At 29.6% G+C, this 24222-nt stretch overlaps 2 protein-coding genes across 2 annotated transcripts; one reads left to right on the forward strand and one right to left on the reverse strand.

The window, feature by feature from the left end:
- Nucleotides 1-1106: 1106 nt before the first annotated feature.
- On the forward strand, nt 1107-19872 carry LOC132919212 (uncharacterized). The gene is made up of 5 exons (XM_060980602.1): nt 1107-1265; nt 13635-13818; nt 14703-14808; nt 18060-18312; nt 19566-19872. Exons 2-5 carry the CDS (start codon nt 13647-13649, stop codon nt 19665-19667), a joined length of 633 nt encoding a protein of 210 aa, XP_060836585.1. The 5' UTR covers nt 1107-1265; nt 13635-13646; the 3' UTR covers nt 19668-19872.
- Nucleotides 19869-24214, reverse strand: LOC132919213 (uncharacterized). The gene is made up of 4 exons (XM_060980603.1): nt 24034-24214; nt 23644-23917; nt 20389-20463; nt 19869-20326 (listed from the first exon to the last, which is right to left on the reverse strand). The coding sequence occupies exons 1-4, from the start codon at nt 24073-24075 to the stop codon at nt 20211-20213; spliced, it is 507 nt and encodes a 168-aa protein (XP_060836586.1). The 5' UTR covers nt 24076-24214; the 3' UTR covers nt 19869-20210.
- Nucleotides 24215-24222: the final 8 nt, after the last annotated feature.

Raw genomic sequence — 24222 nt, forward strand, 5'->3', positions numbered from 1 at the left:
TAATATTATTTTTTTTAAATTTTAATTTAGTTACCATATAGGTAGTGAACTATTATTATTAACTATTTAAATATTTTTTTAAACCTCAACACTTTAATCAGGCGCCTCTATTTTTGTAGATCACGTTCCAAATTTGAGACAGAGAATTATTCTCATAGTCCAAAATACTTACTACATGAAATTTTAAATACTCAAATATACAATATACCTAACGTGGTTTAAAATATATTAAGTTCTTAAGCGCATAAAAATAACCAATGCATACTGTAAAGATACTCTATACGTAAAACATTCACTTATTTTCATTACACGTAGTATCATTCAATAATTATGTGCAAGCACTAAGCAGGCACAAGTAAAATCGTAGTCTACTGACCGTTATTACCTACTGCAGCACTAAGCTGTCGATCGAAACCTAATGTAAATTTCACTTATTGGCTACTGATTCAACGTTTCAGTTCTTCAATATTTCATCTCATAGTCTTCAATCGCGTAAACAATATTTTGTTCTAAAATTTTATTTGAACTTTTTTGGAATGACTCATTGGCGAGTCTATAGGCAGACCAACAAGTCTATTTAATTTTCTAATGGAATTGGAAAGAGCAAGTGCGAATAAAAAAAAAAATAATGTAATTATAATCTCGTAAAAAGTTTAATAATATCTCAAAGGTATTATAATTTTGAGTTGCATAAAAACATGTTTTTTTTCCGATGGTTTGCTAAAAATCAATGTACCTACCAATTGTGGGCCATTAAATCACATTTGAGGGGCCGTTAGCGCAGCACTGAATTCATACTAAATGTTTAGTGATTGTTCGTGCGACCTGGCTTGGCTGGCTTATTATATTATTACAATTTACACCTATAGTGATGATTATTATAATCGCATAACGCTCGTCGTTGTTCTCGAGAGCATAATAATATTAAATAGTAAGTCGTTCTAATAATAGTACAACACGCACTCACACAACTACGGTGCGAATACGCGAATATACGCGAACGAGCTCGCGCGCGCGCACACACACACACACACACGCGCATACATGCCGTCGGCCCGCGATGGTGATGATAATAATAATATAATAATGGGATAAATAGAGGGTGATACGGAGAGCAGACGGAAAGCCGACAACGCCGGTCATGTGCAGCAGTCAGTCAGTTAGTTAATGGCTCAAGACCGGAGTACATCTACTCAGACCGACCGCGTTGTCCGATACCTCGGCAATTCTAGATCTCGGCTAGAATAATTACCCACGAATTACAGGTAATAAAAAAAATAACAACGGCAATGATTTCAAATTTATATGCGATTGTTATTATTATTATCATTATATTATTATTATTATTATTATTATTATTATTATTATTATAGTATTATTCGATCATCGACGCGTTGTGCATTTAGTTTTACGCGATCGACATTACGATCGGGTATATTGCAATATAGTGTATACCCTATAGGTACTCAAACGCCGACAGATCTCGTGGGTGTTATACGGGGTAGATAACATTAGTTTTTTTTCTCGTGGATTTCGATCAAATTATTTAATGTTGCATAATTTGTAAGTGTTTAATTCGGACGACACATTCTTTTTCCGCGAGTTTCAAATTTTTGAAACGTCTCAGTCTGCTATAATAGTATTATTATTTTTTTTTTCTTAATGTAAATCAAACTGTTAAAAATTAAGAACGTATAAGGGTTTTATTTTTACAAAGAATCCAGTAATTCTCTACCAGCTTATTTAAATCAACTCGCAACCATCTTATCGATCAACCGTGACTATTTAATTTGCAGATTCAAAAATAAATAAATTGTATTATTTACCAGATTATACACACTGCAATAATATAATTATTATTTTATCATATTCGTTTTTTCCGTATCTTAGTAAGTGTATTATATTATTATTATTTATATTTTTTTTTTTGCTATTTAAAAATTTGAATTGACGATTTTGTAAAGTCGATTTTCCTAAAAAAATTTTAACTTCGACAAATCTACAAATTTAAATGAAAAGAAACCGAAGAATTTATTCTAATGTATACAGTAGATTTAGAGTAAATTTCGTCATTGAGTAAGACTTTATTATGGGTGTATAAAATTTGAATTCAATAATAATCATTGCATACAAAAAGCGATTCTGATTAGAGAATGGCGGCATCTTTTTCAAATTATTAGTATTTCATAATTTATTAATATGTTTATAAATAATTTATTTTTAAATAAGAATAGTGACTATGTATTATCGCTATTTTTTAATTGATGAATGAACACCTATTATTATAGCACTTTATTACAACTTTACAATATTTTTGATTGAGAAAAAAACATAAATCGAAAAAAATTTTAATATAAATTTATAAAATATATATATTATCTAAATAAATATTTTGAGCAAATGTCAAGTTTAGTATATTTAAATGGGATGTTTATTTTTGAATTAAAACTAAAAAAACAAAAACAAAAATTAATTTTCTATAATATATTTTTATATTTTTCCCCATTACATAGTATATAACGTATAACGTACTGCAAACTTTTTTACTTAAAAGTACTAGATACAATTGTATACCAAAAAACATGTTCATAGTTATAGGCTGAAGCATTTTAACTACTCCAAAAGGTTTGATACATCATACATATTATTGTATAACCAATATATTCATTGCTCATTACTAAGAATCTAAAATTAGTTGTAGAAAACAATTTCACTGGGACTTTGATCGAGTTATTCTCTAGCTTAACACAAATATTTTACACGTATCACTATTTAACAAAATACTAACTATAATGACTTGAAAAGTTAATAATATTAGATTTATCTTATGGCCTTCAACTCCCTCGTTTCTGCATGTAATAAGCTTTATTGGCTCGTGCTTCAGACTAAACAAATTAAAGACACATCGCGCACAATCTACGTAAATAATTTACTCTTGACCAACAGACCTCTTAAAAGGGGTGTTTCATATCACTAGATCTTTGTTTAAGTCATTAAATGATTGATGATATTATCATTTAAACATTTGATTATACTGTCATCACAACAACAAATATATTATATAAAAATAGAAATTTAAAGAGTAACTATAATTTAAAATTTAAAAATAAGTTTTTTTATCAGAAATTTGGTTTTTGAAGTTTTCAGGTCAGAGAAGTCCGATTATGTAATTTATGTGAAGTATGATTATTTTCTATATAAATCATATATAAAAGTGTTCATTTTTAATTTTGTTAATTATCAAATAAAAATATATTTAAAATACAACGTTTAACACTAGTTTTTAATACCTATAAAAAATATTAAATGCGTATAAAAGTGTTTAGTTAACTAATATAAATAAACTAATTGTTTTGATGTAAATTTATTACTTATATTAATTTTATTTTTTAAAAACTCAAACAGATGTTTAACTAAAAATATTTAGCTTATTAAACTTATGTTTTGATATTTGAAGAACTTGCAGTATGGTTGTTTTACTTTTTAGACGAATAAATTTAATGAATATTAACGTATTTGCGTATTTAGAGACAATGAAATAATACGAAACCATAACTTTGGCACTTTGGCATGAACTTTTGTCGTCTCGTTTTAAATCTACCAACTAAAATAAAATAATCATAATCATCATATTATGTGTAGAAACGTCACTCACTCTCAAAATATTTTTCGCAAAACTACCTGTTAAATGGGCATCGCAATTTCCAAGATCTATTAAGTTAATGTATTTATCTAATTATGCATTCAGTTAAATTATTATTGTTATCATAATATTATTTGTTCTAAATCTAGGATAAGATTTTTTTCAAAATTGTATTTTATATTAAAAATTTGGCGACAATTAAAAAATAATAATGGATAACTCGTGTAATTAACATATTTAAAATGTATGTAATGATATATATTATACATAGGTATTTACTATTAAAAACATTTTAATGATTTTTTTTAATGATTTCTACATTGTAATGTCACAAAATAATGATTATAACTATTTTAATTCTTACATGGTGGGTAAAATAACGAGGCGAAGTTCAAAGACACAATATTTCTAATTCATTAGGAGTTAATCCAGGTCAACTATTTATAAATCTTCTTCACTCTTCAATAAAAATAACAATATAATATTATAATATTCTAAATTAGCATCTATAAAATTCCTCGGTTATGATGTCTGGCTTGTAATGTTATTGCTATTATACATTCCATGCTAAAAAAATCCTGAAATAACTTTTGAAAAAATTACCAAGTCAATTTTTCGTAACATAATCTTGAGAGTTTTATATTTTTAACAGTTTATCAAGAACTGCAATCACTCAAAGTGTTTATTTCTATTTATTCTCGTGGTGTTATTTATTTTTATGTAATTTGATAGGTAAATCAAATTGTTATATTATATCAGATACATATTTATGTAAATTGTTGAATTATAAATTGAATACTTATAAAAAATATATATTTTGTTAGCATGAAATATAATATATTTACGAATGCTTTCTTTGTTATAATCATAACATTATGAACATGAGTATACCCACAATTGCAGAGGTTAACAGAGTTGTGCATTAGTCTTGTAAAAATTAACTTTACTCACGTAATAAATTGACAAAATAATCATGAATTAAGTTGTCGTTACTCTTGATATGTTAAATATATTCCAAAAATCGGGATGGTTGCGTATGTATTTCTAAATCCCCTGAAAATAAACGACAAGAAATATGATAATATAATATAATATTATTATAATTATTGTATACACAGTAATATTATGATTTCTTCATATTACAATTTATATAAAACAATATTCGTTGATTAATTTCAGTTATCGTAAACGTGCTTTTATAATTTTTTTTTATACATATTATGATTTGCTTCGTATAATCGAACTATATTACGAGTTTACCCCTACAAGTTTACTCTCACAATTTAATTCCATTTGAAGAATTTAAACATAAATAAAAAACCAAAGGCCTTTCGAAATACAACTATTTTTATGGACAACCTTAGTCATTATTGATTGAATAAAACTATTAAAGATTATTAGTTCTATTAAAATGAATATTTTAAAAATATTAGGTATAAAACCTAATACGGGTACAGATATAAAATTTTTTTTAATTAAACAAAAGTAACAATAATATTATAAATTACATCGTCTTTATCTATTTATTTGATATATTATACACCATAATTTATATTTTAGATTACTTTTAATCATAAAATAATGAAAAAGAATAAATACAATGATATTATAACTACAGTATATGTTGAAATCCATTCTATTCTTTATGCAACTCACAAATAACACCTAAATGTATTTTCGTTTTCCAGTAAGTAATACAATATGTTCAAATTGTTTCCAAATTCTTAATGATGAAATATGTTGTAATAACAGTTATTTCTCAATCACTATTCATCTAAATTATATGTCTAATCCACTCGACGGACTATATTCAAAACATCAGCTCTTTGCAAGTAGGTACATACCACTATTTATACCTATTAAGGTATTGTCCGTGAAGGTATATTATGTAACTTATCAAAAACAATTTCTGGAAATAAAATACAATCACACGGGTACCTATATTTAAAAATCAAAGTTTGTTTTTAATAACTTTTCTATAGTTTAATGACAATTTTCTGAAAAAATGAAAAATTATCTTATTGATATTCTTTGTCATACAAAATATCGTATAGGACTCTGTTACGTTGTATTTTAGTTATTAATATTTTATTTTGTATTGGTCATCAAAGAGTTATTTATTACGTTCTTGCAATTGTCTTAATGTTATAAACAGCGTATTTTGCTATTGACCGTAGGAAACGCCATGATAATTAAACGACAAGTCAAAGGTAACTCGACAGAGTTTCAACTACTTTAACATATAGAATAGGTACTTTCGTGTAGACAAAAATACAATCGGGACACCGGTAAGACACATGATACTAAAACATAAGAGTACTTAGTAATACATATGTATTAAAACTATATATAATACTCGAAATAAAATATTAAAAAATAATACCTAAATATAGTTATTTTATACCCAGTGATCATAATGGTTAAATATTAATATGTAATGTAGAAAACAATATTTAAAAGAAGACTTTGTATGTACGGCATACGACTAATGAGATTTTGATTCATTGAGTCATTAAGAATCAAAATAAGGTGCATTTATAACGACTTACATTTTAAGCAAATTCGATTTAATGTCCGTATGTAGATGTGCACTTTGCTGTTATGTATTCAATGGAGAACAGTGTGTAAACAATTCTCTTATGTCCTTCCTCCTAAATTTTAGCATCCCCAATTTTCGTTATAATCGAAAACCACACTACGACTTCAATGCCTACATAAATATATAATATTATTCATCGTAAAAGACTTATATGAATATAATTTACCGTACCTACCTATTATAATTAGGTAACAGACTATACGATAATGACGATTATACACAGACACACAGCTGTAAAAATTATCAAATTATTAAAACATTTTAATGTGATTTGATAAAATATAAAGTATAATATTGGGTATAATTCAATAATAATTGTTGTTTAGTCGTTTTTTACTATTTCTGGTGTTCGGATCGCCGACACGTGTTTCGTCTAGAACGATATTCTAATAATATGCTCGCGAAACTTGCCTTACTGCAACAAATGATGATTTTATAGTAAGTACCTAGCTATACATACCTATATATATATAATTTTAAATTTTAAATCAAAACCATTATCACACGTTTTTAATAATTTGTAATTAAAATGTTTTTTTCATAAAATTATGCGGTTCCTCGTCTTTGACCCCGCGACACAAAGTTCACATCGTTACTGTATAATATTATATTAGCCGCTAAACGATAACAATTACGAGAGCAGAGTTATTCTTTTTCCTTCCGTCTTATCACCGGAAAAATAAAGGCTATATTATTTTACACAGTATAATATTTGGAGTGAAAATATCGCGCTTGTGTGTTTGTGTGTGTGTTCTATATAAAATGTAATACGACGTTAATGCGAGCCACAAAGTACCTATAATATACACATTATATATATTATGTTACTGAAAAACGTTTACCGAGCAAACAGACCAATCATCGAGTCACGATTACATAATCGCATAATACATTTTAAATTATGATTTAAATTGATATACAATATGTTGTTCTTAGCCCTTATTTTTTTATTTTGTAATATAATATTATTATTACTACTATTGTTATATTCTATTTTCATTTTTGTCGTCTAATCATTTTATAAACCATTGTGCATAATATATAATTACTGTATCATCCCTACAATATAAACTCGTATACCCTATATATGTATTATAATAATATTATGCATATTATGTTATTCAGTTAAAAATAGATTGCAGGCATGACGTTGTCAAAAATTTGCAGCATTTTATTATTTTGCGAGGTCATCGTCACCTAAATATGATAATATCTTGATACTAATATAATATTTTTATGCTATATACTATATTATGTCTATTAAATACCTACCGTATATAAACCAAGATCTTATTTAATACGGTACAGGTCGAATAAAGTTTAAAATATAATAATAACAATGCAACTGAGTATCTCAACAATTTTCGATTAGACTAAATAATAAAAACTCTTTTTACTCAAACCGAACAATTTTGAAAAATTATTAACACAGTTTTACAATTCGTTAAACTCCACCGTTAGAATTTTAGAAACACTAAAAGCTGTTCGACCCAACTAAGACTAATTTAAAATTTCAACAAGCATTCATCTATATAATTACATAAATATTTAATACGGTGTATTAGGAATTAATAATATTATGTACTATACGAGACTTCATTTTGAATTCACTATTGCCAAACTGTGTTTTTTGCCATTATCGAAAAACAAATTACGACAGATGTCCAATCATATATTATGACATAGAAAGTTCGTCAAATGTTGTATCATTCTCAGTGACCCCCTCCCCTTCTTAGAATTTTATTAATTATTTTTGATATCTAGGTAAATATTAAAAATAATAATTTATGGCAATTATTTACAGTAAAAATAAATGTTTATAAAAGTTTTAATATGTATATAACAAGAATAAAATTCAAGTTCACGCTTGGAAAAGCTTCGATAAGAGAATAGAAAAATACATTCTTTTTTGTGCCTATTTAAAACATTAACTCCCCCCCCCCCCTTAAAGTAAAAACCGGTACTGATTTTACTCGTGACTTATGAAATATATAATAAAATTATATAAAACTTCATAATGTATATATTATAAAATTCATAATATTACTGCCGCATAAATCATTTGAAAACGTTGATGTTTAATTTGTATGCGTATTTTTCGCCGTTAGTGTGTCTTATTCTTATATTGTACCGTGATCAAGAGTATACTAGTATACATTGTACTTGCACAAGCATGAGAATTGCTCAGTCATATACGAAAAAAGTTTGGTATTATTGTATTCCAATTTATAACAGCTTACGGGTGTTATATAATATTATAAAACCGTCGCCGCGCAGGATATAATAAATCCATGTTCGACTTAAATTCGTCTACACTCTACAGCGTGTTGACCATAGATCAGGTCACCAAATGTCGGCCCGTTGACAAACTTAATCTGGGTCACTCACAACAATTTTTTTTTTTAATGACAAATTTAATGATATTTTCATTTTTGATTTTACCTTTATTTTATTCAAGTGAACATACACATTCAGTTGTAATAGCTCCTAATGCTTTGTATATTTCTGAAGTGACCTTCCAAAAATATTGATTGGTGATCTCTGTCTTACATTCCCTCGATTTTTTCTTCCTCTAGATTTTTCAGTGAATTTTTACAACTCCGATCATATTATAAACGATGAGTTGGCCAGTTCATTGGTTAGGTGTTAGCCAAGCACGACAACATCTAAATACGTATACATTCAGTCATATCGACTCGTTTAAATACGTACAGAAACTTTAATTATATACAAACTATGTTTGCTAATAATATTATAATTTAACGTCATCCCTTATTAAACGTTCGTATCATATAATTATTATTACTCATTAATCATTATGCACACAACGGCAATCGTTGATCTATATAAGTACCTCGGTCGTAGGAAGAAAACTTTTTTTTATTGACCCACGCTAACAGTAATAACTATATAGATTAATATTAAATATTTTATTATACGTTCTGTCTATGTTGATTTGTGGCAAAAAGCATAACGAACGAGAATTAAAAATAATTAATATCACTATCGACCGCCAAACGATAGTGCACAGTCATCATACAAAGGCAATGGTTGTATGCGATTCCGAGCTAAATTGAGGACAAACTTGAAACCATATAATACGCGCGTTTAGTACTATACCGATATAATATTATCAGCTGAATGACCTTTCGAAAGTCCGATTACCAAATTTCATGGCTCATTTTATCGGACTTACGTACTCGAAAAATTAACATTTATAAAATTATTAGCCTCTAAATATAATATCGTGATAATATTATAACCTCCGACATAACCGGTTGATAATTATTATTTTATTTATAAACGGGACGTCGATAAATAGGACCGCCGCGCGCGTATCACGCCGGACGTTTTAATGTACGCGAATCGCGACACTTTCAGGTTATTATCCTTCGCTGAGAACGAAACAATCTTTTACACTCGGCTTGTGATCCCGTACAAGATTGTAGGTATCTATACATTGTAAAATCCTGTAGGCTGCAGTTGAACTTAATTGTTTGACCGACTTTCCAGGGTATACCTACTTGGATCTCAAATATCGAAACACATGATAAAACGGTTAATTCGTATGTCAAACACAACTCGAGATGAATAGCTTTTATAAAAATTGATTTCGATTCTTCGGTTTTAAGCCAAAAATTTCAAATCTTACTGTAGTATTTTATAACTCGGTTATTATTATAAATGCTCACTCTACGGTTTTATAATTTTAGAAGCTCGGTGTGCGTGACGGAGTAGCCAACGCAAGAGCACCCTACGGTTCAAAAAATTAGCGAAAACAACAAACAAAATATTATTATAATAATCATATGATTACCGCCGCGGTTGTTTTATGCTTTATATTATTTTGTGCCCGAGACCGTCTGACGCCCTGCTGGCACGAGCGACGTCTTTTTGGCGGTATTACCGCGGTGCAGCTGTACGTTTATTATTAATTAATATATTCGGTGTGGTCGCGTATAGGTACACCTTTCCGCGTAACACAATTTAAAAATCATCAATCCTCATCTATCAAGTGGTTACGGCCGTTATGGGCACCTCGCATATAATTCCTTTATACATTTATATGCACATATACAATATATAAATGATGTACAATAAAAATAATGCTCCGTGTAAACGAATTTTTATTGAAACTAAAGCGCCCTTGAACGGGCCATTGCCATACGAAACGGAATTTCTGTTCATTTGTATATTATATTATATTTTATTATATTGTATAACAATATACAGACGGCGGTTAAGTATTAATGCATTATCTCGTCGAAGCGAGATGGTTTTTGAGGGACATTTTGATATTATATAAATATATATTTATTTATTTATACCGTCAAACAATTTTTAAATAGAACGACAGCGATCAAAAGTTGTCATTATTCGCGAGAGGCAACGAACTATTTCCTTGGTTGGAAAAGCATTCGAATAGCAATAAATAAACATAATAAAAAAAATATCTTACCTAAATATATCTCTAATTTCAAAAGAACTCCTCGCTCCAGATATAAAACACATTTGACTCAAATTCAAGCATGCAAATATCGTTAACTCCCCCCCGCCCAAAAAAACCCCTAATATAATATAATATTACAACTATATTCAATATTGTATTTCCGCGTATACTTCCATCGATTTTTGTTTGATCCAGCCCCATCACCGGCGCGGGGATGTCACGAATCGATATGACTAACCGAACAACAATAATTTCTTCCCGCCAACCCGCAATACTAGTAGCTATAATAAATATAATCCACAAATCCGTCCTTGGAATGGTTTATTTTTTGACATACTATTGGTTTTACCTTCGAAAGCCTTAGCCAATACTAAAATAATGTTCTGATGACCTTGATTGTGTAGTAAAAAAATTAAGAACACAAATAAATAATATTCGTGCAATTCGTATACAATTAATGTCACTGATCGACGTTGATTATATTCCGTTGTATTGTGACATTTTCTTAAAGGAAAATCGATTGTTCCACTCACATATTAATATATTATACATAATCAGCATTATACAATAATTTATCGATTTCCATACGTCAAATATTTGAAACACATTACTCAACAAAAATATATCATATAATATCATATAATATTCGTGTTTGTCGTGAAAGTTATTATAGAAACAACACTATATTATGTTGTTCAAAAAATAGCATTATTATTATTATATTATGTCACCAATTCTTACGACCTCGTATTGTGCAGTATCCTTAGGAGCAAAGATCGATTTTATATCATCAATGTCAACATAAGAGTAGTTATACATGTACGTATCGTTATTATGTAAAATGTAACGCGCATAATATTATTAATTTATTTATTATGATACGGTTTGCATACGCTCACAGGCTCAATCAGTAGAGGTGTTGGGGGCTAAGCCCCCTACACCTAAAAGCCCTTCGAAAAATAAGAAAAGAATACAGGTTGATGAACATTTAAATGATAACTTTAGAGGCTTAAGTCGGCCCTGAAAATATTTCTTATTTCATATCCACTCCGCTGTACATACGTATGTTATACTTAAAAAGACACAGACATCTGTTATCTTTATCTCGATTACGGTCATTACGGAAAACTTTTACACATTTACGTGGCATATACACATGTAAAAGAGACAGAACAGCTTACATGTTTATAAAAAATAGTAAAAATTACATTTGAGGAATCCCGCTATTAAACATTTATAAACTTACATATTTTTAATATAACAATTGATTTTTTAAGGCATTTTCTTTTACTGCTGAAGGTCTTATCGATATACCATTTAACGACAAATACAAACTTAATAATAAACATAATTTAATATTAGCCTATATTTAGTACTCAGCAATAATATTATATAAATAACCGCAATCAAAAGATTTAAAAGCATATTTTTAGGTGTATCTTCTAGCCCCTACAAAAACTAATATCAAATCAAATCAATGAGTACGGTTTTCGGAAAACTGACGTTTATAACAGCTATCGTATTCACGCGGAAAGTACCTATAGGTTACGTTAAGACTTTAAGAGGACGTCGCACCAGCATGTGTTGTCGTCGTCTTACACAAGTATGCCATAGATAAAACGCGTTTACATGACAATATTTTGGAGAGCAAGACGATGAGCTTTAAAAAAAAAAAATTTAATTTTTAAAAGTTAAAGATTATTAAAAATTTTGAAATTTTCGCTATTTTTTTAAACGATATAATGAACGTTATATTGGGAATAATGGAAAAAACTCATCATCGTCTTGCCCTCCAAAATGTTGCAATATTTTAATTTTATAATTGGTATGTTTAGTCTGGAACCGAAATCGAGCGAGTTCTACTCAGACTGCGTAAACGCGTTTTGTCCGTGTCGTACGTGTGTAAGACGGAGACATCACATTATGCGGATACGACGTCTTCTCAAGACCTAAGGCGGTTAGGTTAGAGGTAGCGTCGACCTGTGGATTTTTCGCTGTCGTCTGAGAATACGTTTTCGTCAAAACAACACTTAATGCGTCATTGCTGGTCATAATGTGTGTTAAAGCTGCAACCGAGACGCGCCCGAAATGGACTTTACCGTCGTCGCGGCACGCATAGTTTTGTTATTGTTTTTAAAAAGTTGACGAAATAGCCCACGCATATAAGCAATAGGACATAGGTCAATATTAATCGGAATTCCGCGTATAAATTGTACATATATATATAATAAACACCAATATCCCATTCGTAACGACCATTTATTATTAAATATTAATTATTCCTACTCCGCGGGAACCATAAAGCTGTAATCTAGTTTATGTCTGTGCGCGGTGGGAACGAACACGAATTCGTAATAATATCTACATAAAAGGTACTTGCCCGCAATAATTGTCATCACTGTTCCTATTTCGCAAGTACTTACAGATCGTATTTTTACGAGACGACATGTATAATATATTATTATTACAGTATAATTGTACAATTATTATTTCGAATTTGCACGCCAATCCACGAGTATAATATAATTTACTTATTATTATAACAACATATTCTTACATCGACGATTTTTATCAAGTCTCAGCAGAACTATTTTAAACCAACTACAGAGCGCGTACGATTTGCTCGACAACTATAATACGTGCTACTGCAACTCGCTCCAATATAACTCGGCAAAAATGTAACGAAAATCATATATATACAACACGGTGATAGACCAAGTTTACATATCCAATGAGTATATTTTTTTACCCGACCTATATAAAAGGCGGTCAAAAAGTTTAGAAACCGTTTTATATCCACAACTTTTTTATCTATAACGACTATAACATAAGTTTCCAAATTTCTTGAACAGGGCGCGATATGCGCGCGAACAGAGTGTTAAGTTGGAACACAATTTAATATAATATAATATTAATAATATGTTTACCGTTTTGTGTTTCAGGTGTGATTTGCAATGAACTCAGCTGTGGTATTGGTAATAGTTATGTTGCTGGCCAGCCACGTTAGCAGCTCACCAATCATAAATTTTTCGTGGGACACGCCGAGGCATTTTTGTGGATCACAACTCGCCAACGTATTGGCGTTGATCTGCAGCAATGGATACAATTTCCATCCGGCGAGTGATGGTAAGTCCGAATCCACTATAATATAATAATAATTCTATGTAGATTCCGTAAAATTAATGTTTTCTCAGCGAGAACCGTAGATTGTTACACTGTCATACAAAATAGACATGTGGTTAACAACTCGTCTATTATTGGTACAAATGATCTATTTTTTATTTCGCATATTTTAACTTTTTTTAACTATGAGCACAAAAATGCATCTTACGTCATATTGTACGACTAATATACTAGTATTCGTTACTAATTTCAATTCCATAAAACCAGTGAATTTTTCTTTGACAACACAACCTTTTTTTTAATTAGAAAAATGATTTTTTATTCTATAAGCCTAAGTTTTCTAAGCAAATATTTTATACTCGCCTGCACTGCAATACGACCTTCTGCGGTCATTTTTGACCCAAAATTAAACTTAAAAACATAACATATTTTTTACTTGCTACGCGTGATGCATTTCGGCATATTGTATGGAATGCATAAAAACGTATTTTGTTAGTGTTGTAACGTACTTGCTGAAAACAATCAACACCTAGCGATCAGGAGATTAGTGCAATTTCAAACAAATTCGTCAACGTGGACAAAAATTAGAGCAAAAGTTGACCATATTAAATTAATATCTAGCAATTAGTCTATAACCACGATCGGATATGATGACGTTAAGTTATTATTATATGATTATTATAATATACGAGCGCCTCTATAATATGTTTAGGTACATATATATTATATATAATACGTCCTGTTACAATAACGAACATTGTTAATATTGTTATTGTTGATTATCGCATTATAATATAAAGTTATTATGTTATAATATTCCATTTTTTAAACTTTGCAATTTTGCAAAGTGTAGTCGATACATTTGTTTATTTATTTTTTTGTTTCAGATGTTACAGTCCCAAGCCGCCGTCGAAAAAGAGTAATAGTCGAAGAGTGCTGCGAGAACACTTGCACTCCAAAACACTTAAAATCCTACTGCTGGGAAAATCGAAGGTACCTACACTTAAAGAAAACATTTAACTGCATTTGTTCACGATATCGAAATACGAATCAATAAATCAATATAAATATACACGGCCTACAGGCGCGACGATAGTGTTATAAAATAACACTATCGTCGACTGTATTTTCCGTGTCTCGTTTCCACTCGCGCGCCGATGAATGGCTATAATATTGTATTATATTCTGTGCCTGTATAATATCTAACCAAAATCGCATTATATTATCATCACAAATCATAATTTATACTGTAACTAACGTCTAAACATGACTAATATCAACGCTTAATAATATATATATGTATTGATAAGTTTGCTTGTTCGCTGAAACTGCGTAAGTCTGTTCGACCTAACCTAACCTAACCTTGGTCGTTCCAATTAATTGCAGCGTACGCGTTCACGGCTGAAATATGCAGCTGGGTAGCGGGATAAGTTTTTGTATCAGTTTCATAGCCAGGATTTTGTTTAGAGGGGGGTTGGTGATAATTTATAATGCAGGAAAGGGTTGACTATAATCCCTTATACATAACATTGGAATTTAATGATGACATGCATGACTATTTCGGTAACCATCATACAAATCACAACTTAAATAGACAGTAACATCTGTAAGTATATTCACAGAACATAGAAATAATTATTGTAATTTTTCTGAAATTTCGGTGAAGGGCTTCGCCCCCTCAGCGCAGCTTTAGCTATACTCTACGTACTGTCGTACCACTGATTACAATAACATATGACACCGTATATAAAGGACAATTTCTGAATAGACTACCTAGCTATAGTAATAGTATAATATTGAAAATTTGAATTGGTAAAATAAATATTATACTATTACTTATGTAGTATTATATTATACTATAGGTACATGTATAATTATTTATTATACCGTAGTAAGCAAATATTTAATATAATTGAATAATTTATAAAAAAAAAAAAATACCTCACCATTACGATGCCATTTTTTTAATTGATAACATGATATTAATATACTATCTGAATTGACCTAATGGAAAACGTCATGTATGCGTCTTTCTGGGAATGTTGCAAGAAACTCAGCTTAAAAAATATCAAAATATCAACTAACAATATAAATATCACCTGCTTGTGGCATAAACATGGTTACACTAATTGTTTAAAAATAAATTATGTTTAAATACAAATAAGTATATGCATAGCTAAAACAAAAGAATAGTTTGTGTGTAGATATCCTCCAACTGATATAATTTAATCGTACAAATTATTTGATGAAAAAAAAAATATGTTTGGAATACAAAACTAACCTATAGAAGGTATAACGCGGAAATCGTATATTCTAATCGTGCTCTCTTGTGCGGACATTGTTGAATGATACTAAATATAATTTAAAACAAACTTGCAAGTTATTCATATGTATACGTACAATTTGAAAATTCGGGACCAATTTTTACTAGGCGCTCTAAAAAATCAAATCATATCAGAATGACATAAACATTATATAGTATATTAACTATTAAGTCTGGTAGTTTATTGGCATCCTAACGCATTTTCATTTCTAGTGGCACCAATGGGCATAACATACTACGAGTATTATAAGAACCCAAGCGTAAAATTCTATTTAGCCGAATGTAACCATTCACGAAAGTTATCCGAACATAATCCAAAGGAAAAAAATTAGTAAAAAAACACGCACATCGTATTATAATATTATTGTTCGCTGAATCGAGACAGGAAGTTTTTGCAACTCTACTGCAGTACATCAATGCACTTCCTCTTAACAGTATTTTAGTAGGAATTAATACGCATCGCTGTTGCAATATTTAGATCTTATTACAAATAGTATACCTATAAAATAACATTATCTTTTCATTCGATTTCCTGGGTTGTTATCATCGTAAATATAATATTATTACGATGAAATAGAACTGCAGGGCTTATAATATTGTATAACCGTTATTAAACGCGTACATATATAGCATCTAAGTTGTAAATATAATAATAGCTACTGTTTTTTTTTTTTTTTTATGTTTTTATAAAATAATAAATTGTTCGAAATGAAATCGGATACTCACTGCGGGAACAATCGATTGCGATCATTTTTATTCTTCTATAAATCGGCAGTTAAAAAAACGACACGCGCGTTAGTCGATACATTTTAATGGACAGCGTTGATAAAATTGACAACTATTATTATACCTACGCGATAACTGATTTTACGGCATTAGTCGAACGCGACAAATTATATTACGTAGGTGTTCCTAATAATAATCACCTCTATCATCAAACGCGTCACGTGGCGGAAATGCAAATCTCTTTAACAAAAAAAAATTTGCCGTGCCACAATACGCATTTCTGTAAAGATATAAAAATGTTAAAAATCTAGTGTTGCGTTATAGCAGCGAATAAAATTAAATCTTATGACAATATTATATTATATATATTAAACTATTGTATTATTGTATATAGGTACACTACCTGGTACTTATTGCAAGTCTTATCGAATACACGCTATAATATAATCACTGCAACTATATATACCATTAAGTATATAACATATATTATTATATAAGCATCTGGAGTCACGTATATAAAAGGGATTCTGATTGGCTGTTTAATATATATATATATATATATTATATATTATTAAAATCATATTTTAATCGTCCCAATTACATTGTTATAATAACACATTCATGTTCACGTATACCCATACATAATACACACATACATATGTTTAAGCACCACGCATTAACTCTCATACATTAATGTATCACATAATAATTATGCCACGTCAGATAATATAAGTCTTACGGTTTCTTTTTTTGTTATTTCTGTATATTATTGTCTACCTAAGTACATTGTATTATTTTATTTCGTCTGCTTCTGTTTTACACTCATTCTCATTTCTCATCAACAATCACACAAATATCATATATTATTTTTGTATTCTTATCCTCGTGATAAGTCGATAGACCACTCACCACTATGTATGCACAATACAATTTATTATTACATGATATACTTTTGTGAACGAGTGGAAATATTGACACAAAAATCAAAGATACATAACCGTTTCATACGGTCCAAATTTGTACGTATTTTACTTTTAATTTACTTCGTATTTCGTACATCTACAAATTCTAAATGAACGCGGTCTTGTACCTACAATACAATATTGTATTATCGTCTGACCTATGAACAATTGTACAAATACATTTATAGCTTCATTTCTAAAACACATATATATCTTATTACGATGATTTACAGGTCTGATACTCGGAGTGTTTTGGAACCGTCCGCGTCTGTAGAGAAACCCTTGGTAGACAAAAACGTGAAACCCCAGAAAGACCCCACGAGTAACACACTGTCCCAAAGCCAAAGCAACAGTCTGCTGCAGACTGAGCACACGACTGCCAAAACGAAATCTAATAGTATTATACCCAATTCTAGAGAGCTCGGTAGGCAAAACAACATTAAGACTATTAAATACAACACGGTCTCGTACGTCCCAAAGAAAGAAGTAAGCCAAACGACAATAATAATAATAACATAATTCAACCACTCTCTAATAATACAATATAACAACGACGATAATAGTAATATGTATAAATGTACCAACCTAAAAGTAATGTGCGACCAATCAGAATCGCTAAATAGCGGCGCTCGATTCTCTATAAATATAATATTATTATAGGTACACGAAGTGTATAATGTATTTTTGTTTTGTGTATAAACATAATAACAATAATAATATATATATATTATACTATAGGACTATACATATTATATTATATACATATATAAATTGCGATGTGCAGGGTGTGTTGGGAACGGGAAGACCTGATGAATCTATTACACGGGAATATTGCTAAACACGTAATATGTTCGCGTTGACAATCCTATAGGCTATAGTTATAGATATGTGTATGCATACAGACAGTGCCCTGAATATAACAGACATAAATATATACAGGACCACTCTCTCTAAAAAAATTATTAATTTAATGATTCACTAAAATTTAATGAAACACTCGTGGCCTACAGGCCATGAAATCAAATCATATTTAAAGAAAAGGAACCATTTGAGCTGAGTGCATTCGGCATAAGTGCAAGTGAAATAAGTGCATTATAGATTTAACCGTCTTCAATGCACTTACCTGTATAAATTATATTATTAAATTATCAATTTACCAACCGACCATACATTAAGTCATTGCAGTTGTACCGTGATAAAATTGTGAGTACCAGCTAGTGTACCGTGTGATAGACGGCGTTGCAGAGGGTCACTCTAAATATACTCGAATATACATATACAAACAGGCTAAAACAGCTATATTATACTAAAATCTAGCCCCGTGAATTTTCTAAACTCTATAAATATTGTATATTTACATTTACGTTTAAACATGTGCGGGGGGAGACTTGAACAACATAAAATGTCGAATCCTCGAGACACACTCTGCATATTATTATTATGCTTTATGCATGCACAATGCAGATGCATCTGTAAACCGTTAGACGCACAAGTGAATGCGTGTAACACTATTACACTAATTAATAATATTAATATAAGATACCCTTCCGTACGTATGATAACTAATTATACTCACGGCCGGGTATAGTGTTTCGACGTTATACAATCATATTATACATTATTATTCGTCCATATGTTATAGGTGCCTAGCTATAAATTCGTTTTTCACAACGCGACCCGTCTTTCATTCTATAATAGTAATACTTAATCTATAATTATTTGTTTTTTCGTTTTTCCAGGCGGTGATCGTCCAGGACCCGGTGCCAGGACGAGTGAAAACTGTAACACCATATTTTGACAAAATGCCATCGGTCATCGTTACTAAAACCACGCAACACTGAAACTCGGGAATAACACTGCGGCGCCTGCAGCTCGTCTTCCATTTTGACTTTCCATTGTCAACACTCATCGAAATCTCTATCACTGTTTGGTTTTACACTATACGTATACAATATGTCGTGTATAACGTTTCATGTACAGTTTTATTTTTCTTTGTAACAAAGCGCCGCGCAAAACCGAAGAATTAAAAACAAAATATTGACTAAAGTCCTGCTGTGTTAATTTTAATTTAATTTTTATAAGTATAATAAGTCGTTAGTTCCTGTGTTAAGTTTGCACGATTTTAGTTCACGATATACGATTGTCGGTGAATATAATATAAATAACGATTTTTAGAAAATTATTATAAAAACAAGTCTGTGATTTTACGGCAATTTATATATTCGCTCCATTATATGGAACATAAAATATAATATAATATTTAAAAAAAAAATACAAAAAATTATTTGTGTATTTTTATGTATACGTACTGACTACTGATAATAATTATTACCCATAATTTAATAATAAAACAAGGTATGTTAAAATGTTATTGGTTATATTGTTTATTTTTTCTCGCATATATGACGTAAATCTTTGGGAGTACACTTCTTGACGCAACACTCTTTGAGCTTGGCCATTACTTCCCGTTTCATAATCGTGGCCTTTCCGACATCATCGCCTGAAATTAATTTTCAAAAAATTGATTAATATGCAATTAATACTAGAATGTTTGAATCATACGTCTTTTCACGTGTCTCGATCTGTCTTTGAAACCTGGTAAGTGAATTGGAAGCTGAAGTGGAGTAACGTTTAATTCTAAACAAAAAACAAATTAAAATTAATACATATTAATATATTATACAAACGAAGAATACGATATCACTGCACTACTGCAGCATTGACATTTGTAAGAACTACAATTTTTTCAATTTAGTACTGTTAATAAATACTTATTAAAATATCGGATATACGTATATCTGCGGCAGATCCAAGAGACTCAGTCAGGGATCACGTCTTCCCCCCCATCACCATTACCTATCACCACCAAATTTTTTAATTTCTCATGATATTTGGCAAAATTATCAATAAATAAATGTATTTCACTTATTTTTGAAACGATTGGGAATAATATCAGCTATTATTAACACTAATACCACGGCCTAAAATACATCTGATTTCAAGGGACACACTATTAATTTAACTGTGACCTTTGGGCTTTGACAGATTTCTATAACAAAAAAAACCTGTGGAGTTGGTAACTCACAAAATCCCCACTCTTTTAGGTACCACTTACCTTACACATTAATATTATTTCTCATGATACATAAAATAAATACAAGTATAAGTTCAAAATATTTTAAATTGTGTTGAAATTCCTAAATGCTTGTTATTACTTATTTCTGCAATGAAAACTAAAAACTTGGAACACAGTTTGATTTTCAGGGGACACAGTATTTTAGCCCCTGACTAAAAACTGTAATATAAAATTATAATTCAGAATATGCAAAGCTATTTGTATTACCTATTAGTATTCTAATTTTTAGGTACCATAACTGCAGTTGGTTTGATTATTAAATATTATGTTAAATATAGTAATGTGTTGTGTAGACATAATATGATACAACATTTTATTAATAAGTTGTTTAATAAAATATTATGTACCTTTTCACTTTTTTTATTAAGTTTATTTTTGCTCAGTAAGTAGTATTTTTTTAGAAACTCTCAACTCCAGTATTCAGTCCAGGGTCTGTCATTGACCTTTATAATAATTAAAAATTATAAGATGAATATAAGAAAATATATTGTGTAATCATACACTAAAAAAAAGTATTGCGTGTAGAGAAAAATAGACTATAGTTGATAATATTGATTAATATAGTTGATCAGTGTAAAAAAAAAATTGAAATGCAAACGTGTTCTGAATTTGAATTTGGTTATTGAGCAAAGCAATATTATTTTATATTCTTTTGTTCTACTCGTAAATTCTTAAATATTCAATTTTAAAAATAGTTTCTGTTAAAAAGTTTAATTTAGTTAGTACTTAGGAAAGGTCAATAGTAAAAATTACTACCAGTAACCACTTTCAAAATAATCAAAAAAAAAAAATTTAAAAACGTGAATTTTACGTAAAATCAACGCCAATAGTTTCTCGGGTATAACATAATACAATTAAAAAATTGTATACATAGTTAAACTTGGATAAAGCTATCCATTCAAATCAAAATTCACGAAAAATATGCATTATATCTAAGCAGACTGTTTTTCGAGATGGATATATCCATAATAAGTAATTCATAATTTCTAAGATATGGTGCAAATTGTAGGCCTACGAGTTCCAGGAGATACTTATAATATGTATATTATATAAAATTTACAAACTACTTGTTATTCATTTTAATTGATAGCTACTAAATATTAACAGTTATTAATAATAGCATTAAGACGGCATACGTCACGGTTTGGCCGAGACTGCACCGGTTTTAAGTATAAGGTCTTTGACTCCTTGTGTTCTAAGATAAAGGCAGTATTGTCCGGGAATTAAACTCGAAGATTTCCAGAAATAAAAAAAAATTTTGATAAAATGATAAAATAATCAAATTAATTACACCAAATCGTCCAAATCTATTTTCAATAATGATGACGACAATTAATGACAAATACGTATTCCCTCGCGACAATTTTCGTAATCAATTATCACTATTTTATAAATTATCAACATTAAGTTAGTTAGTTATTCCAATTTATTTAACATTAAGTTAGTTTTCACATGATAACTTTAATTTATGGACCAGAAAATAAAATAAATTTAGCTTCTACAAAAAATAACACTAAAAAAATTAGGAAAATATAGAAAATACCCTTAAAATTGTTGAATTTATTTAAATTTTTTTATTTATTTTAAATCCTGATCGTATAAATAAATGTTTTAAAATGTTTTTTATCTGTGTATGATAATATTGCATTATTGAAATGTATGATTTTACAAGTACAGATGCTAAAATAACGTACCAAAAATTCATATATGTATACATAATTCAGTTTTGAGTTACACAAAAAAAAAAAAAACCCAATTAATTTTGTTAAATTCCAATTTTGCGTAAAGATTTCTGTAATTCATTAATTTTTTCCAGTTATTTTAAAAAACACTGAGAATGTTTTACTTTTGACCATTTACAACCGAAAACCAAACCCAAAAGTTAAAAATCTCAGCATTCTTACTACCTCCGAAAGTAATGATAAATAAACAAACACAAAAATAAAAAAAATAATAACACACACTCACATCAATAGGTAAAATTAATAAGTACATTCATTGCTGAGAATTTAAAAAAATTTACGAAAACCCAGGTTCCAACATTTATTTTAATTTGTTGTTATAATTAAAAAAAATATCGTTCGTAAGATCTTGAGACTTCCGCCATTATTTAAATTATCATTTTTCGTACAAACGATATTCATTAAGTTGACTACACTTTTGAATTTTCTATAATACCGGAGGCCGATTTAGTTTTATTGTCTGTAAGAATAATACGAGTAGGTAAGTACCTATAGCAAAGCGTGTCGTTATATTGTACATTATTTTAAAACTGCCCAGACATGAAGTAATGCTGTAATAAATTTAAAAATATATAATAGTTCACAATTCTATAAATGCTTAATAAATTATTACGTATTTTGACGGAATTGTACATATTTCTATCCAAATCCTAATTTCGAGCACGTGTCCCATGAAATGTGCTGCTAACCGAATTCGATTCATTTTTTTAAACAAAATCAACGCTGATCGATAACGACAATTATAGTAGTATCTTTCTACTGGTCTGTCGAAAAAACAACCACGAAACTTAAACAATCTGGTACGTACCTAATTGTGTTTTCGCGAGTTAACAACTATTTCCGATTTTTTTTTTGTGAAAGTTTGTATAACTCATAGGATTACTATCCCGAACGTACAGACATTACCATACGATTAGCGGAGCACATCGCAATAAATACCTTTTGGTTTGTTCTCGTTAGATTTTTTCAGTTGAAACTTTGCTTCGGCGGTGTCTCCAAACAGGTGTTCGAATTCGCGTTCGGTGTCGTCCAACATTCTCCTTATACTCAACCCGAACAACAAACCAGGATTGCTGTTATCGTCGAATGAGCGTTTTAATCCAACCATTCCACAAACGTTCACTATCATATCCTTGATGTATTTATCGTTGCACGGTTCTACGGATACCTGCATTACGAAAAAGACGGACACCTGCACTAACGTCGCGATCGTCTAAAATATCACAAATAACGTTAACACAACAGATAGAAGTGAAGTAGACGGACGTTTGTTTTAAAATAGAGATACTTTAATATAGTTGTATATAGGTATAGGTCAAAAAAACTTACAATTTTCATCATATTACTTTCTGTTTCGCCACAAGTGCTCATCAAGTCACGAAACGTCAACACTGACACACTGTCTAACAGATGAATCCCTTAAATAGCATTTTTTAGTCTATTTTATCAGTGTCGTTAGAACTATTCTTTTATTGTTCAGACGTGTTTTTAAACGACAAAAAAATGTGATATAATCAC

The sequence above is a fragment of the Rhopalosiphum padi genome, chromosome 2 (genome assembly GCF_020882245.1).
Source record: "Rhopalosiphum padi isolate XX-2018 chromosome 2, ASM2088224v1, whole genome shotgun sequence".
Lineage (NCBI taxonomy): Eukaryota > Metazoa > Arthropoda > Insecta > Hemiptera > Aphididae > Rhopalosiphum > Rhopalosiphum padi.

Excerpts from the sequence above, each read along its gene's own strand:
- LOC132919212 (XM_060980602.1), top strand. The coding sequence starts at position 13,647 with ATGAACTCAGCTGTGGTATTGGTAATAGTTATGTTGCTGGCCAGCCAC. Across the intron at positions 14,809-18,059 it reads TACTGCTGGGAAAATCGAAG|GTCTGATACTCGGAGTGTTT; the intron begins GTACCTACACTT and ends GATGATTTACAG. Across the intron at positions 18,313-19,565 it reads CGTACGTCCCAAAGAAAGAA|GCGGTGATCGTCCAGGACCC; the intron begins GTAAGCCAAACG and ends TCGTTTTTCCAG.
- LOC132919213 (XM_060980603.1), bottom strand. The coding sequence starts at position 24,075 with ATGAGCACTTGTGGCGAAACAGAAAGTAATATGATGAAAATT. Across the intron at positions 20,464-23,643 it reads TAACGAGAACAAACCAAAAG|AATTAAACGTTACTCCACTT; the intron begins GTATTTATTGCG and ends TTTTTTGTTTAG. Across the intron at positions 20,327-20,388 it reads ATCGAGACACGTGAAAAGAC|GCGATGATGTCGGAAAGGCC; the intron begins GTATGATTCAAA and ends AATTAATTTCAG.